At 31.9% G+C, this 16362-nt stretch overlaps 1 protein-coding gene across 3 annotated transcripts in view; it reads right to left on the bottom strand.

Annotated features, from left to right (window-relative positions):
* Positions 1-238: 238 nt before the first annotated feature.
* Positions 239-16362, bottom strand: part of LOC145248156 (lupus La protein homolog B-like) — a 35880-nt gene continuing 19756 nt past the window's right edge. For all 3 annotated transcript variants that reach the window (XM_080109981.1, XM_080109982.1, XM_080109983.1), the window contains 9 exons: positions 15985-16092; positions 15023-15123; positions 14081-14152; positions 11099-11123; positions 7678-7815; positions 6907-7024; positions 6058-6146; positions 3948-4014; positions 239-2115 (listed from right to left, as the gene is read on the bottom strand). In XM_080109981.1, the coding sequence (XP_079966107.1) occupies positions 2075-2115; positions 3948-4014; positions 6058-6146; positions 6907-7024; positions 7678-7815; positions 11099-11123; positions 14081-14152; positions 15023-15123; positions 15985-16092 (759 nt within the window). In that variant the 3' untranslated portion in view covers positions 239-2074. The remainder of the gene's footprint in view (positions 2116-3947; positions 4015-6057; positions 6147-6906; positions 7025-7677; positions 7816-11098; positions 11124-14080; positions 14153-15022; positions 15124-15984; positions 16093-16362) is intronic.

The raw sequence follows: 16362 nt of genomic DNA, 5'->3' as shown, positions 1-16362 counted from the left end.
AAAACTTGATCCCCTTTAACAACTCATCACACTTCCTGGACTCAATTGTCAGGACGTTCAGAGTCAGCACATATTTCCTTCACTAAAAAGGAACAACCATCACTGCGGAAGCAGACTTGCACAAGTATAAAAAAAAAATAAATAAAATAAAATAAAAAGACTTGTTCAGTGTGCGAAAGGGGGGGAGGACTATTCCAAGTTGTCCTCGCTTAAATAAACAAAAATCAAAAAGAAAACGAATTGTTTATATGAATTTATTTACAAGATGTAAAATGACTGCATTTGGTCAAATATACAAAGCATTTTTTGTCCTTTCCAAAGGGATTATCTTTTGGTTTGCTTATTAAAAGAGAAAAAAAAATTACCTCCCTTTAGTTCTACATTACACCGGAAGGTGGCAGACATGTCACTTTCTTTGCCTAGTTTCAGAGATTGAACACAGCAAATACTTTCAGCAAAAGGAAAAGAAATCAGTTTAAAATGTAGAAAGAAATTATTTCTTAACAGGAATATAGCACAAGGTGGATAATTTTCTCCAAGTAGATTTAGATTGCAAGTATTATTTTAGTACATAAACTAAGAACCTTTTTCAGAAGCTTCAATAAACGTGTTTAATTGCTTATGCAGTATAACAGGATTTCTTCAGGTAAAAACTCCTACATACTTACCTGTCATGTTGAAATTAGTATAAATGATATAGAGATTTATCTTATGTTTTAATGCGGAAGAGTTAAAATTCAGAGGAAGTAACTGCAATCAATCATTTTGATGAAAAATCAGTCATAATATGGAAAATGTCAGACAGCCGATATCTAAATGTGTGCGTGTAAAACAAACCACCTTAACTGGGCCGTTTTTCATAATTTTTGGAATTTATACTAATTTTGACATGACATGGAAGTGCTTTCACATGAAATTCATTTGTTTGGAATCCCATTATGACAAAAGCAGCCATGTTTGATTTTAATGTTGGAATCAAGAATTTACAATCTTTGTTATGTTTGCATTTTCATTTGCAAATAATATTGATATTAACACCTCCATGAAATCACTGACAACTGAAACAAATTGAAAGTTCTTTGTTCTAATGAGAGAAGACTTAGTGCTGTATAAAAACACAAACCTAAGTCAATAGCTAATCAGATTTTTCTATAGTATAACAATTTATTCCAGGATGTGACAAGATGTAAAACAGTTCCTCTATCTCAAAATATTTATATACAATTCAAATAGAGAATCAGCCAAATGGAATATTTTTTTGGTTCTTGTCTAGAATTTCCCTATATTAAAAAACAAAGAAAATCTGTATGTGATATGCACCTGTGACGAAACAAAAATTGCATAAATTGATGAAGTAGTTTTACTATAAAAATCATTAAGCCAATTAATGGTAATTCATAGCCATTACAATTCTTGGAAATTTCGGTTTAAGTTATCTCCCTTGTTTAAGACTTTTTTTTGTTTTTTTTTTAAAAACATTACAGAATAGACAGTCAACCATACTTATACAATTTGATTTTCTTATATAAAAGACTACTTGACCAATTTACCTCATTTTTGGAATATGATATTTATGTTTAGTCACCATACAGATTTTATTTTTTATATAGTAGAATTCCAAATAACCCATTTTTTAATGATTATTTTTAAATACAAAACTAAAAGTAAATCCTATAAAGATTAGAGAATTCATTTCAGCATTTCTGAGAGGCTACATCCTGGTGTGGTGGTCATTTGCGCACACTTGTCGATAGGATTAATGAAATAAAAATTAAAATGAGGACAACCATGACTAAATTCTTTTAAAAATGTCAATGAATCTAAAAGAGATAATTTGCTGTTAGTCTGCTGCTAATGGTTTTCCCTTTTTTTCTCATCCTTAACAGCAATATAAGTACAAACTTAAAGCCAGAGAAAGAAAAGGACGCAATGACATTCCGACCATTATACAAAATGGACACAAAGCCAGATGCAGGACAATAGTTATGAGGGAAGAGAGCAGAAGAATATTCAGAAGGAAGCTGGAGATTAAAAGTAAAACTGAATCCTTTCTCTCTTTCAGTTTGTCGATCATTTAAGCCTCAGTTTTTGCTACTTTGGCCGGAGGAGTTTCACCTGAAAGAAAAGAAAATTTTTATTATACTGACTATTGTTGTTGGCGCAATTAATCAGAAAAATTTTCAATTTTAAAAACAATTCTTTAGAAGAATACCATTGCTGGTACCAATGATAAAAATAGTTTATTATTTTTATATTTGTTAAATTATCAGCAAAATTAAAATCTTATAAATTTTCCGTGTGCGTGTGTGAGAGAGAGAGAGTGAGAGACGGGGTTTATCTCAGCCTACAGGCAATCCACCCAGGCAAGTAAGGTACCAAAATGAAGCTTATGACCCAATGGATGTTTTAGTGATATTTATATCCATGTTTGGTGTATGGAAATGCAAAAACTTTACTAAAAATTGTATTTACTGGATATTTTTCCAGTACAAGGAATCAAGTTTGCACAGCTGGGCAAACTTGGGTTCTTGTTTACACACACACACAAAAAATAAATAAAAATAATTTTACTTTTGTAAAAAAATTAAAAAATGTGACAAAGTGGAGGCCAGTTGGTCAGCATTAGGGCTAGGACAACAGCATATTCTTTTCATAGTTTTGAGTGTATATCCGTTGATATCTTATATGTTTTTATACAGAGTGATGTGGTTCTTAGTTGATTAACTGTGTTGAATATATACTAAAGTCAAAACAATGAAAAGAATATGATGTTGTCTATCTTAATCATTTCAGTCACCACAATTACTCTTCGAGATCATCCTCTTGAAAATAGTGGCAATGTTGAAAATTAAAAAAAAAAAAAAAAAATTATCCCATGTTAGATACCTAATCAATATTCCAAAAGTTAAAACTTTTTTTTTTTTTTTGTACCAGTGTCGGAATAGTTAGCATGAAAGACGTTATTTTCATGAAGTTATTTGTTTTTGTTGTTTTCTTTAAAAAAAAAAAAAAAAAAAAAAAAAAAAAAAGGTGTTTCAGTCAGTGAAACAACATTTTGAATTTGATTAGGATGACCAATGATTCCTCAAATACAAACATGGCACAGTATATAATCTCGTTGAATGGGAGGCAGCACCTATTATTTCTGTTGTAAAGTGTTAGTGAATGCATAGAAAATAATAGAGTGAAAGTAAATACATCTTTTAATATTGTAACCCGGTGATGCAAACGGATTAAATGTATAGAGGGTGAAACTGTCTGCTTTGAATTAAATGTAACTTAAAATAAACTCCGACGAAAATGTATAGTTTTGTGAACATGCCCCAGGAAGTTCTGTAACATTTTATTTTTTGTATTCAGATTTTTATGACCGTTCTTCAGTGATATTTTCACGCTTCAGTCAACACGTTCAAGTGTATATTGTAAAACTGAGAATCTGCATGGAATTTCAACTGGAACCCTTTATTTAATCCATGGGGGTAGCATGCCCTTGTTCCATCAGCCACGACTGGATAGAAGTCCAATTTGCAATTGGCTTTTTGAGTGTTACCGGCATTGAAGATTGAAACTTCAACCTCCAGAAGAGGAACTTTACAACTGAATTTTACCAAGTATTCTATCCACTATGCCACAGCTCCTTGCTTATTGTTTCTAGATGTACTTCTATTGGTTTCTAGATGTAAATCTTACATGTTAGCAATATTTTTTTTTTTTTACTATTTGATTACAATCTAGCCTTTACTACAGATTTATAATTAATGATTCTCATGGTGTTAAATTCTATAAGGTTTACTTTCTAGTTAATCATCGTCCAGAATAGGTGTTGCTTCTTTTGAGTTGTCTTACTGTCTTCATTCAGAAACGTTAAGTTTTTTTGACAGGAGGGGGGGGGGGGGAATAAAACATGCAATAATAATCTAATGTAAGTAAAATTATAGATTGCTTACCGTCAGAATCCTCACAATCTCGATCATTCTTTTTGTCAAACCGGCCTTTGCCTCGCTTATTTCTATTCTGAAAAGAAGAGATAATGTATTCAAAAATCAGTGAAATCCAGCAAAAATTAAAGTTCCTGGGGATGCAAACCAGAATTTTGCCAGGGTCACCCATACTGGATTTATATTAAGAACAATGGGCTCCACATTTTGGCCAAGTTTCAGAAAAATCTAATGGATGAATCAAAAGCTATGGGGCAAAACTTGTCATTTTTGGACATAATGAAATACAATTTGTGGCAAAAATTTCAGGAAAACTAATAGTTATTTGGATATCACCCAGACTAATGGACGCCATTAAAAACATCAGTCCTTCTCCGATAAATTGGGGGACCAAAAAAATCATATGATCATAAAAACATGCATTGTTGGTGTGTAAATATTTAATCGATAAACCCTTAAATTACTGGTCACATAACACTGAAATTAACAGAAAAGTCATCATACACCAAGCATGATTTATAACGTGTACAGACGTGTAGGCAAGTTAAAATGCAAACTTTATTTCAACTTGCTAACATTTTTTTTTTTTTTTTAAATTTTTTTCTGCACATGCCCAAATTCAATTCCTTTCTTCAAGTCGTTTAATATTAAATGTCTTATCTATATCTCAATAGCTACATTGGTAGGAGATGCGGCTGGAATGCTAAATGTTTTGGTTTCGATTCTTGCTGATGGCACCCAAATCATTTTTTTTTTTTTTTTTTAAAACTTGAAATCACTATTATATATTAAGTACAATATAATATTCAATAGAGAATCGTCTAATGATTCAGAATCTGCATGAATTAAAATAATATTTAAGAGTATTTTACAAACCAACAAGACTGGGCGCCACTACTAACAAAACTTTGTTGCTCATGATTGAATGGAGAACATCATCATCATCTGCTCAGAATATGCGTGCCGTTATTTTTTTTTTTACATGAGGGTCACCACTTATCAAGGCCTGTACAGTAATCAAGGAGATAGTATTGTAGTAATCATTAGTATTGGAGGTTTTGATAGAGTGTCTTACTTAAGGGGGCGGTTTGTCAGGAGTTTGTTTATGGTGGACTTGAAGATGTCCAAGTTGTAGTCAGGTGGGAAACAGGCAAGTGGCAGAGAGTTCCACTGGTGTGCAGTTCTAAGAAAGAAGCTTTGCTCATGGGATCTACGTTTGGATTTAGGCACAGACAGAGTGGGGAAAATTATTGACAGATGTGGCAGCAGTACTCCATCCTTTGACGTACTTGGCTTTTATACAGGTAGAGAATTGCATCAGTAGTGAGATATCTTCTGGAGCGGTAGAAGGATCCTACCATTTTCCCAGCGTCTCTAGCAACAGATTTGATGTACGTGTTCCATTTCAGATTTTAAAAATGCATGAAAGTTATGTTGCATTTGTTTGAAAGTTTGTCTCCACTATGTTCTTTAGGATTTTTTGTGGGGTAGAGGAGGGGGGGGCGCCTAACAATGCCCAGAGGCCACTCAAGGATAAAGGTTAATAAGTGTTAGGTAGATAATGAGAAAATATGATTGGTAATAATGGAATTTGGGTAGAGCTTGATTATTTGAGAGGATGACTTAACAGGAATTTATTTACATTAGATTTGAAGATGACCATGCTATATTCAGCTGGGAAGCAACCCTTCAGTATTGGGTTTCACAGATGGACAGTTCTAGAAAAACTTTGCTCAGGGAATTTGTTTATTTTTAGGTACAGATAGCGAGAGAAGTTGTAGTTAGAGTATCTATTCCAAACGTTTTAGGGAGGGACAAATTGGAGCTCAGTCGAGGACGTACTATAAAAGTAATAATAGAGCAGAGACAGACTCGCAAAATCTTTTGTGAGAAAGTGAAGTCGAGAGGTGAAAAGGTTCTCGGCCACTAAATTTAGGAGACAGTTTTATTCCTATCAAGGCACAAAAATACTTTTAAATTGGTTCAAAACTACTGGATGCATTTAAAATAAGGCAGTTACACTCATCTGCAATTTATTTTCATTTCTTACAATACTATAATACAACTATTCATGGCCACCAATATATACACGGCTGAAATGCATTAATTGCATGCTTACCTGTTTCCAATTGCGTTTGCCTTTAAAGTTTTTTCGACCCGATGATTTAGCAATAGATATTTTCCTCCAATGATCTTTTTCAGCTTCACCTTTGAAGAGAAAAAATATTAAAATATAAGTTTCATATCTTGAAGCAGTCAAAGATTTTAAACTAAAAGTAACTAATGTTGATAGTTACTAACCACCTGTGACCCATTGGGTCAGTATTCGTTACAAAAAAATAAATATGGAAACTTTAAAAAGATTTTTTAATTTGGAATTTTTTTCTGTACATGTTTGTAAATCATCGAATGTGCTTATTGATATCAGAATTGTCAATCTTATTAAATCTTCATATAAAAGTTTGATTTTTTTTTTTTTTTTCAAAATATATATATATATATATATATATATATAAGCTCGAGCATCTCATTCAAGAATGTTCTGATGTAAGGAGGAGTTGTTCTCAGAAGAAAAAATAAGGTTCTTTACCATATTGACAAGCTACTGACCATTTAAGAAAAATGATTTTAAGATGTGGTGTCCATCAACTTAATTAAAAAGATTTAGAAAGCAAAATCATAAGTTTTTTTTTCTATTTGAAAGAATCTGTTGGTTAGGGCAGATTGTGACATTTTAAAAAGCAATTAACAGTTCTGTTTGAAAAGTAATACATATTTCTTTCATTAGTTTTTCATTCCTAGATGAAAGCAAGCAAAGGTTTTTTTTTTTGTTTTTTTTTTAAAGTCATTAACACTAATCTATTGTAATACAAAATAAACACACACACACACACATAACTATGTCCACGCATTTAAAAAAAGAAACATTCAATGGAGGTGAGGAGGGGAAAAAAAAAAAAAAACTTACCTTCAAGTACGTCACCCTTAAGTAAATTGCCTCGTAGTTTTATCTTTTCACTTTCAGAATCCTTTAATTTTTCAAGAATTTCAACAGCAGAATTTTCACCATCAAATCGTACCCAAGCCTGAAATAGAAAAAGAAACAAAAATAAAATTTCTGGCACTCTTTGAAGAGTTATATGAAAGATGTAAACCAGTCTCATTAAAGAAATCCTGCCATCGATTTCGATGAGCTCCGCTACAATTAAGTTGCTCTGAACTCCACACATGATTTGTTTATGGTGGTGAAGGCTTTGTAGAGAAGCAAGCACGCTTTTTAGTACAACTGCTTATCTTTGTTGGTGCAAATTACAACGAATCAAAACAATTTAAAATGAATTTGTTTTTTTCTAAACAAATATTTTCGCATGTATTTTGTGCAATTAAGATATTTATGAGAAATGGCTAGAAGTTTTGTTGTACGGCATATCAAATCATTTTAGATTAAAGCTAAATCCAGTCATTTTAGCAAAAGTTAGCATGCCTCAAGTTCTTTAGACTTTCAAATATTTATTCATGGTGTTTGGTTGTTTTGTAAGGAAAATTGTTTTTAGCTTTGCAAAACATTGAGTTTTGCAAAGGAAAAGCAAAATATTTTTTAATAAAATCAATGTTTGGTATATTTAAGTCCAGAAGTTTATATCTTTGGACAGCCTAATCTGGTAGCACAAGAAAAAATGCTTTAGGGGAGCAAATACTGATTAGCCTGGCTTTACTATAGTAACTTATGAAACTTTACCTCTTTGTCACCAGTGTTATAATCAACCCAAGCAACTTTGCCATGGTCAGAGAAGAAAGTCTTTATGTCGTCTCTTTCTAAATCCTCTGTGAATTCTTCAAGATGGAGAATGGAACCTGGAATAATATCCACCAATTCCTGAAAAATTAAAGCAATGAATTTTAATACAAAAGGAACCCCAAAAAAAAAAAAAAAAAAAAAAAAAAAAAAAAAAAAAAAAAAAAAAAAAAAAAAGGCATATCAGAATTACATAAGGAATTTCAGTTTTTTTTTTTTTTTTTTTTAAATTCAACTTGCTGAAAACAAAACTTAAGTCTATAAGTTAAGCCATTTATCACACTGATGGAGAGATTAAAACTCCTATTCCAGACAAGATAGCTTTCTAAAATACTGACCCTGTGTATACAAATCAACATTCTATGATTAATTTTGCATAATGATTTGCAAAAAGGAAATTTTTTTTCCTTTATTTTTTTTTTTTCATTTTTATTATTACAATTCTATTACATGTTTTTCACATTGTGGATAGAAAATTATCATTAGGTAGAAAAAAGTTTCCCCCGGTCAATTTATTTGTGAAAATTGCAATCCAGTTCTATAGAGTAAATAATTTTCTTGGCCAATGTCAGAATAGTGGTCTTGTCTCGTTAGTAAAAGCTGTTTTTTTTTATAGAAATTGCTCCAGACAAGGTATGAAATCACTTGATGTAAAGAGCTAATGAGCAGAGCGTACGACTTTCCTCTGGTGATGCATGTGAGATGACGCCACAAAAAGAAATGATAAATGTGGGAAGTGTAAAGGGCCAACGTGATCTTCACATTTTTGCAAATTTTCAGAAAAATCTAATGGATGGGGCAAAATTATGGGGTAAAAAATGTCATTTTTTTTTTTTTTTTTTTACATTTTGGAGCATTTGTGACCCCCTTTTGAGCTCCTGGGAATGCCAAATCCCAGTCAAAAAAATAAATAAATTAAATAAATGGACAAAAAGGTGCAGTTTCATGCCTTAAGACATATTTGAATTCAGCATCATGAAAAACTACTATATAGACATACATATCAAGTTTTGAGTAATAACAAAAAAGCTCCAAAAAAGGCGTGTTTTTTTTTTAGTCCTAAAAGTCCCAGAGGGATGCGAACAAGAATTTTGCCAGGATCACCCATACTGAATTTATATTAAGAACAATGGCCTCCACATTTTGGCCAAGTTTCAGGAAAATCTAATGGATGGATCAAACGCAGTCGGGTAAAAAGTGTCTTTTTTTTTTTTTTTTTTTTTTTTTTTTAAACCCTTTTGAGCCTCTAAGGACGCCAAAGCAGTGTAAATAGATAACCGTGCAGTTTCAGGCCTTAACACGTGTATTTGAGTTGACCACTGTGAAAAACCACGATATAGTCAGACATATCAAATTTTTGTCACCAATACTGGATTTATATTAAGACTGGGCTCCACATTTTGGCCAAGTTTCAGAAATATCTAATGGATGGATCAAAAGTTATGGGGAAAAACATGTCATTTTTGGGCATTTTGGGCCCCTTGAATCCCTGGAGATGCAACGAGAATTTTTGCCAAAATTTTTTTTTTTACTGTGTACATCTATTTAATAAAATACAATTTGTGGCAAAATTTCAGGAAACACTAATGGACAGTTATCTGGTAATCATCTGGACTAACAGATACACAAACTCCACTAAAAACTGATCCCTCTCCGATAAATCGGGGACCAAAAAAAAAAACAAAAAAAAAAAACAAGTGAAGCATGCGTGGTCCATCGCGAGTGCACAGTGAACGAGGCATAAAAACAAATGACCAAGTGCAGCATTTGCCCCCACAGCCCCAAAACTCCTCAGGGGACATCAAATCCTGGTGAAAATTAATAAATGGTGCAGTTTTAGGCCTTAACATATGTAAACTTGAGTTTTGCACCACGCAAAAACAGAAATGACTAAGTTCATCACTTGTGTAGCGCAACAGGATTATCAAGTAGATACTGATCAACTTTGGAATTCAAAATATTCTGTTGCTTCTCTACAGAATTTTAAAAATCATACGTCAACAAATACTCGTCATGAGCAGTCACGTAAGTAAGCAAATTTAGTTCATACCATTGATCAATTTCAGTACTTCCATCTTTTGGCTAACGATCATTCCATTAACTTATCCTGGAGTATCCCCCCCCCCCCTCCCGATTAATTTGTTTTACAGTATGGTAACCCTTACTTAATGCACACTCTATTTTTTTGGTAAAACGTTTTCGCATTTGAAATTCTTAATATTTGATTATATTTTGCATATTGATCACTTGCATTGTCATTTTTCAAATATGTATACTTCCGAAATAAACAGTTCAGAGTCGATTAAGAGATTTGATTTGGTTTCCTAGGCTTATGGATATTAGATATTTTTTTTTTAGTACAAACCCTTTTTGCCTTGAGAAGTTATGACTCATACATGCAATGGAATGCATTGACAAGTTTGTTTAACCAGCATATCAACCTTCTTTGGATCATTTAATGTTGTATACAAAATTAAAATTTTTGATACTTTTAATTGATAGGTTTACTTTATTATTCATCCACAGATGAGAAAAAAAAAAGCATTTGTCAGGGATTTTAAAACATACCTATGAATATTTATGGAAATATTTAAAAACTAGCAATTCAGCTCGGCTTTGCTCGGGTCCTATGTACTGTTCATAAATTTGTGCATATGTATATATACATTAAAAAGTTTGACTCTTGTCCAAGAAACTTACATCTAAAATTTCAAGTGTTTAGACCCAAAATTGGTGGATGAGTTTGGTACAGTCTACAAAGGTAAACTTTCAACTTTGACCTCTTGGCAGCAAAATCTCGGCCAAAAACTGATTAAAAAGTTTGCTGCATGTCTGAATACGCCTTACGTAAAATTTCAAATGTTTAGACCCAAAATTGGCTGAATAGTTTGCTAGAGACCGCAAAGGTCAAATCTTTTGAACTTTGACCCCTTGGCAGCAAAATTTTCGGCCAAAAACAGATGATAAAGGTTGCCCAATGTCTCAATACACTTCATGTAAAATTTCAAATGTTTAGACCAAAAATTGGCTGAGAGATGAAGTTTCTTTTTAAAAACTTTGACCCCTTAACATTTGTTTTGGGCTCAAAAAGTTTGATCCATGTAACCTACATCTAAAATTTCAAGTGTTTAGACCTAAAATTGGCAGAGGAGTTTCATAGAGTTTTCAAAGGTCAAATCATTGAACTTTTACTCCTTGGCAGCCAAAGTTCTGTCCGAAAAGCGCTTAAAATTTTTTTCCCCAAATCTAAAGTCTGTGGACTGAAAATTGACAGAATACTTTGGTAGGGAAATGTACAGACAGACACACAATTTCACTTGTTTCAAAATATTTCAAGTTAAAATAAAAGGAAATGTATAATCACCTCTTCCAATTTCTTTAATTGCTGCCTGAAAATGAGAAAATAAATACAAAATTATATAATAAAATAAATAACTTTTACATAATTTTTGGAGTACAAGTATATGATTCAACATTTCTGAAGCTGAAAAGACTCAAGAATTAAAACCTTTCATATAACTATAGAAAAAAAAAACTGGCTGTGTATAAGGGATACTTCATACAATGGAAAAAGGGAGATGATAATGACTGGTTAACAACAAACTGGCAACCTGGATGTGCTAGGTTCAAATTCAGTTCGTTTGACAAAAATATTTTTTTTAGGTACGTTAGCAATCTTTACGTGGTCCCACCCATAAATAACATATCTTTCTAGAAAGATAACTAAAGATATTGGGCAACCAATGCTAACAATAGTATCATTTGATTTCTATGAAATAAAAGAAATTTTAAAAGCTTCTGTTGTAAAATTACCTATACTAATAAATGTTAATTTCAGCTATATTATCTTTTTATCAATTTCCAATGAAATAAAGGATGTTTAAATTACAGAGAGAGAGAAACTTCAATTAGTATATACTAGTAGGGAGACACGACCATGACCGGGATTGTCAAATGTTCTTTCATTATTGTCATTAAAATCTGTGAAATTGCTTATTTTTCAATCAAATCAATCGATTGCCTGCTCTAGCCAACGGACTCACCACAATGCACCAGAAGGAAGTTGCACATGCCTCTCTCAGGGTTCATATATATATTTTCAATGTTCATTTTCAAAGACTTTGCAGTTTTTCAAGGCCCTCTCTAGACAAAATTAATAGAGTTTTCAAAACAAAACTTGGGATTTGTTTTACAATCCACAGGGATTCGAAAAAGTGGTGTTAAAACTCAAATATGCAACAAATAAACGTTACCATAGCCAATAAAAGTTACTTTACAACCTACCTGCATCATTTTTTGGAGATTTAAAGTAGTTTTAAATGCTTTTTATTCCATCTTAAATATTAACTCTCCTTACAGCTTTTAAATTTTATAAGCACGATGGCTGTTGCCTTGTCCATTTTTTTTTTTCTCTTCTCTCCAGTCCGAGCCGGTCTTGTTTTCTTTACTATATATTTTTTTTTATTTATTTGTGAGAAGGTGAGATTTCCCATCAGAGAGTCCTGCGCTAAAGATTTTTTTTTTTTGGGGGGGGGGGGGGGGAGGTCATGGTAGCTTACTATCCTTTCCCGTTGTGCCCTTCATTAAATTGAGAGCAAAAATGTGGGAGATATGACCCCCCCTCCCTCTATGTAGAAAAGACATTGGGTAGTTTTGTGATAAAGGGATATAACTTGTATCCACAATAATACAGTGCAATTTCAGAACAATGGATTTTATTTTCAATATTTTAAAATAATTTAATAGTATATTTCGATTTTATTGTTTATATTTCAAAACAAATTTCTACTGGACATAAATGATTTTCAAGAATTTAAGGTAATAATAGAAATAAGTCTTTAAAGGCAAAAGTCAAAATTGCAAACCCTGTCTCTATAGTAACTTGGTCTATAATATAATCTAGTCTAAATTGCACTGTAGAGTCCCTATGGTTAATTTTATATAATGGCTTTAATTAAAGTTTACAATGTAGAAGTCAAGTATCATGGTTCAATTGTACTCCAAAACATTCATTTTTAATACACTGATCTAATCAAAGAACCTACTATTGGATGTTAAAACTAAAATGCACTTTTGATGTTAGACTGTAAGATTTAAACTTATCGGGAGCATTCCAATACAAAACTTATGTATATATAAAAAAAAAACAAAAAACAACCGTTTTTGAGTCCATAGAAAACACACACACAAAGTGCCTTCTATAATATAAATCTCACCTGTCTTTAAATGTAAAACTTTCGACAGGTGACATATTTTCACAAGATTGGTATTGTTTTGAACCCTTCGGATGACAAATATCAAAAAATTGGCTAAAAACATTAATTCCTCCACCCTCGACCGTTTTCTACAGGATGAGGTTTAAATGGAAATAGCAAACTTGCACCTACTAAAGCAAATTCTAATTTTCTTATACTTAAGCTTAATAAAGGCTTAAGTTGTTTTATTTAACAACCTTTCAATCTTTAGTTATTTACTGAAATCCAGGCTCCAACCTTCCATCCCGTCACAATGTTGCATTCCTGTGCCTATTTTACAAGTACTCTAATGAAATATGCTTTAATGAATGCTTACTTGTGCCTCCTTCGGCATACATAGTCCTGACTAACCAAACAAGCAGAAAAATCTCACCCCTTCAATGAGGAGGTCCTTAGATGCTAGAAAGCCTTTTACTCTAATAGTTTCTTCACTCTACTACTAAACTCTGGAATTCCCCACAGCCCATTAGACATGATCCCAAATAGTACCCTCTTATGTTCCAAGTGGTAATATGCCTCGTTTGAGACAAGAAAGAGTACAAAAAAACAAAAAAAAACTTGTAAACAAATCAGAACAGTAGTTATAATCATAATACCGATTTGGTCTTTATCCCAATGTGCACTCATCTGGGAAGGATTCTACCCACTGACCCCACCCCTTTTCAGCAAACCAAAAAACAATGGGGGGGGGGTCTATTATTTAGAAAGGGTTGGTAGTACCTTACTAACCAATTTTTGTTGCTTCTTGTTTATTCCCCATTTCCTTGCCAATGAAATGCTATTACTATAAATAATTCAATGAAACTTTTGCCAATTCGAGTTTATCTTAAGGACAGCCCCCTGGAGTGAATGTGGTATAGTGGTGCAACAACACCCACTATCCTCACACTTTTGAATGGTTTTGTGCCTAATTTGTTTGTGTATTTTTATATTTTGTCCAAATAAATATTTCAATATTTGATTAAAAATGAAAAATCAAGGTAACTGCTAATAGGTGGGGAGAATAACAATTTGGTAATTCCTTTATTGCTACAGAAATGTTTGCAAGCTAAACATGCCGCCATTGAATAAAACGAAGAAATCATACTTACTCTTGTTTTTCTTTCATTTGTTCCTCTTTGTGTTTTCGTCTTTCTTCGGCTTTAGATTTTAAGTAATCTTCCCTAGAAAGGAAATAGGATTTCATCTTAATTTTAAAACAATAACATTTAAATCTCAAACTCGAGTACTGAAAAAAAAAAAAAAAAAAAAAAAAATCAAATTGAAAATTTTTTTTAATTAGTGTTTTTACTTAAAATGTATCTTGATATCAGTTATAACTAGGGCTGTGACAACATTCTAGTCATTGTTTTGACTCTTGAGTATATATCCGTTAATATCTTTGTTTTTATATAGACTGGTGTGGTTCTCAGTTGATTGACTGTGTCTCACTGTGTTGGATATATACTTGAGAGTCAAAAGAATGAAAATTATATTCTGTTGTCGCAGCCCTAGTTATAACGCACAAGTACTGGAAAGGTATTAATAACTTAATTTTTTTTTTTTGGGGGGGGGGGTAATTTTCATTGTCTGCCCATACATTATATGCACACACTAGCAGGAAATCTTGACGTTTGGAATTGAATGAACACCACTACTGTAATATTCGATTTAATGATATAATTAAAATACTCATCTAGGATGAGTAAAATTAATTGCCAGAACAGAAGTTCTGCAGCAGTTTTACGTCTGCTTATGAAGATCAATATAATGCCACTAAATTATATGCATAGAATCCTTATTCTATCTAATTGTTATCAAAACCAATTGCACCATTTTGATTCTAGAAAACGTTTCAAATTCAAAGCTTAATTAAATTAAACTCAAATCAAAATTCAGAGAATATTACTTCCTGGATGCCTAATGAGTAGGGATTGAATTTTTAAGGAAAGGTTGTACACAATCATGGACCACCCAACTACCATTGTAAGAATAACTAAAGTTTGTAAAAAAAGAAAAAAAAAAAAAAGAAAAAGAAAAAGAAAATTACCAACCTTGATTTTTTGATGAGCTCCACATCACCATACTTGATGCTCTCAGCTTTCAAAAATGTATCAAAATCTTCTTTCTTAACAAACACGACAAACACAGAGCCCTGAAAGGAAAACCAAATGCACTTGGAATAAAAAGTTAAGATCGAACATTTGCTGTATGGCATGCTGTTATATCTTGTCTTCGATGCGAGAGGATGGACTGAATTTAAAACAAATTTTATAATGCAGCTAAATAAGGATATCTGCCTTACAAGTAAAATGCTAATTTTATTTTGGTGCCTTTACCCCTCCCCCCTACTTTTGCTGATAAAGAGACTATATTTAAATGACAAAACTTTTGTCAAATTATTGTCAATTTCAATAAAACGAACATACAATAAAGTTGATTTTGTTTGTTTTTTCCCTTTGAAACTGATTTTTAATTCACAATTATGAATCGTTTTAATATTAATATAGCTCTAGGATATCTATACCTATTGAGCTTATTATATATCTACAGTACAATGGCCATTGTTTTCTTTTAAAAGTAGTAATACATTTACTAATACATTAAAATAAACTCTGCTCTTTAGACTCCAGGTTTAATTCCCTCTATAAAAAAAAAAAAAAAAAAAAAAAAAAATTATATATATATATATATATATATATATATATATATATTACTCATTTTAAACTGGAGTTGTGATTTTGTTTAGATAGAGAAGCCACTAACTGAAATTGCTCAACTGACACAAAAGCTGGTATTGGAATCAAGCAATTATTTCAGTCCAGCAAAATAAACGGATGATCAGACTGTTCAGCATGACAAAGCCTTCCAAAAATGCAAGTCCTGCACATCGAATTAATGGATATAGTTGCTCAAAAAATGAAGCAGCTCTTACATGATTTATAAAGAAAGCAGACAAATTTTTGGTTAGATATATTATATATAAAACAAAGTTAATGGAGAATGAAAAACTTACCTTAAATTTCTTATCAAAATCCCGCCTCATAATCAAATTTTCTATCGAGCCTTGCTTATCAAAGAAAGCGAGTAATTCGTCCAATGTAGATTCCTTAGAAAATCCTTTCTGTTAAAAGAGAAATAATAAAAGTCTTTAAATATTATGAGCAAACACACACTCTCCAGATAAACATTTAAAATTGATATGTAAAAAAAATTTGTGAAAGGAAGTGACATCACTATATTACACTTACTAAAAGAGAAAAGTTGACAGGAGATAATTACCTTCTGTTGCTTACATCACGAACGTAATTCAAAATGTCGGACAAAATTTATTCCCCATATAAACTTTACCGCAAACAGTTTTTCATTAATTATTTTTCTACCCGATTGTTTC

Source organism: Euprymna scolopes, chromosome 26 (assembly GCF_053919585.1).
Source record: "Euprymna scolopes isolate OS-2025 chromosome 26, ASM5391958v1, whole genome shotgun sequence".
Classification (NCBI taxonomy): domain Eukaryota; kingdom Metazoa; phylum Mollusca; class Cephalopoda; order Sepiida; family Sepiolidae; genus Euprymna; species Euprymna scolopes.
This window is presented reverse-complemented; position numbering and strand designations above follow the sequence as displayed.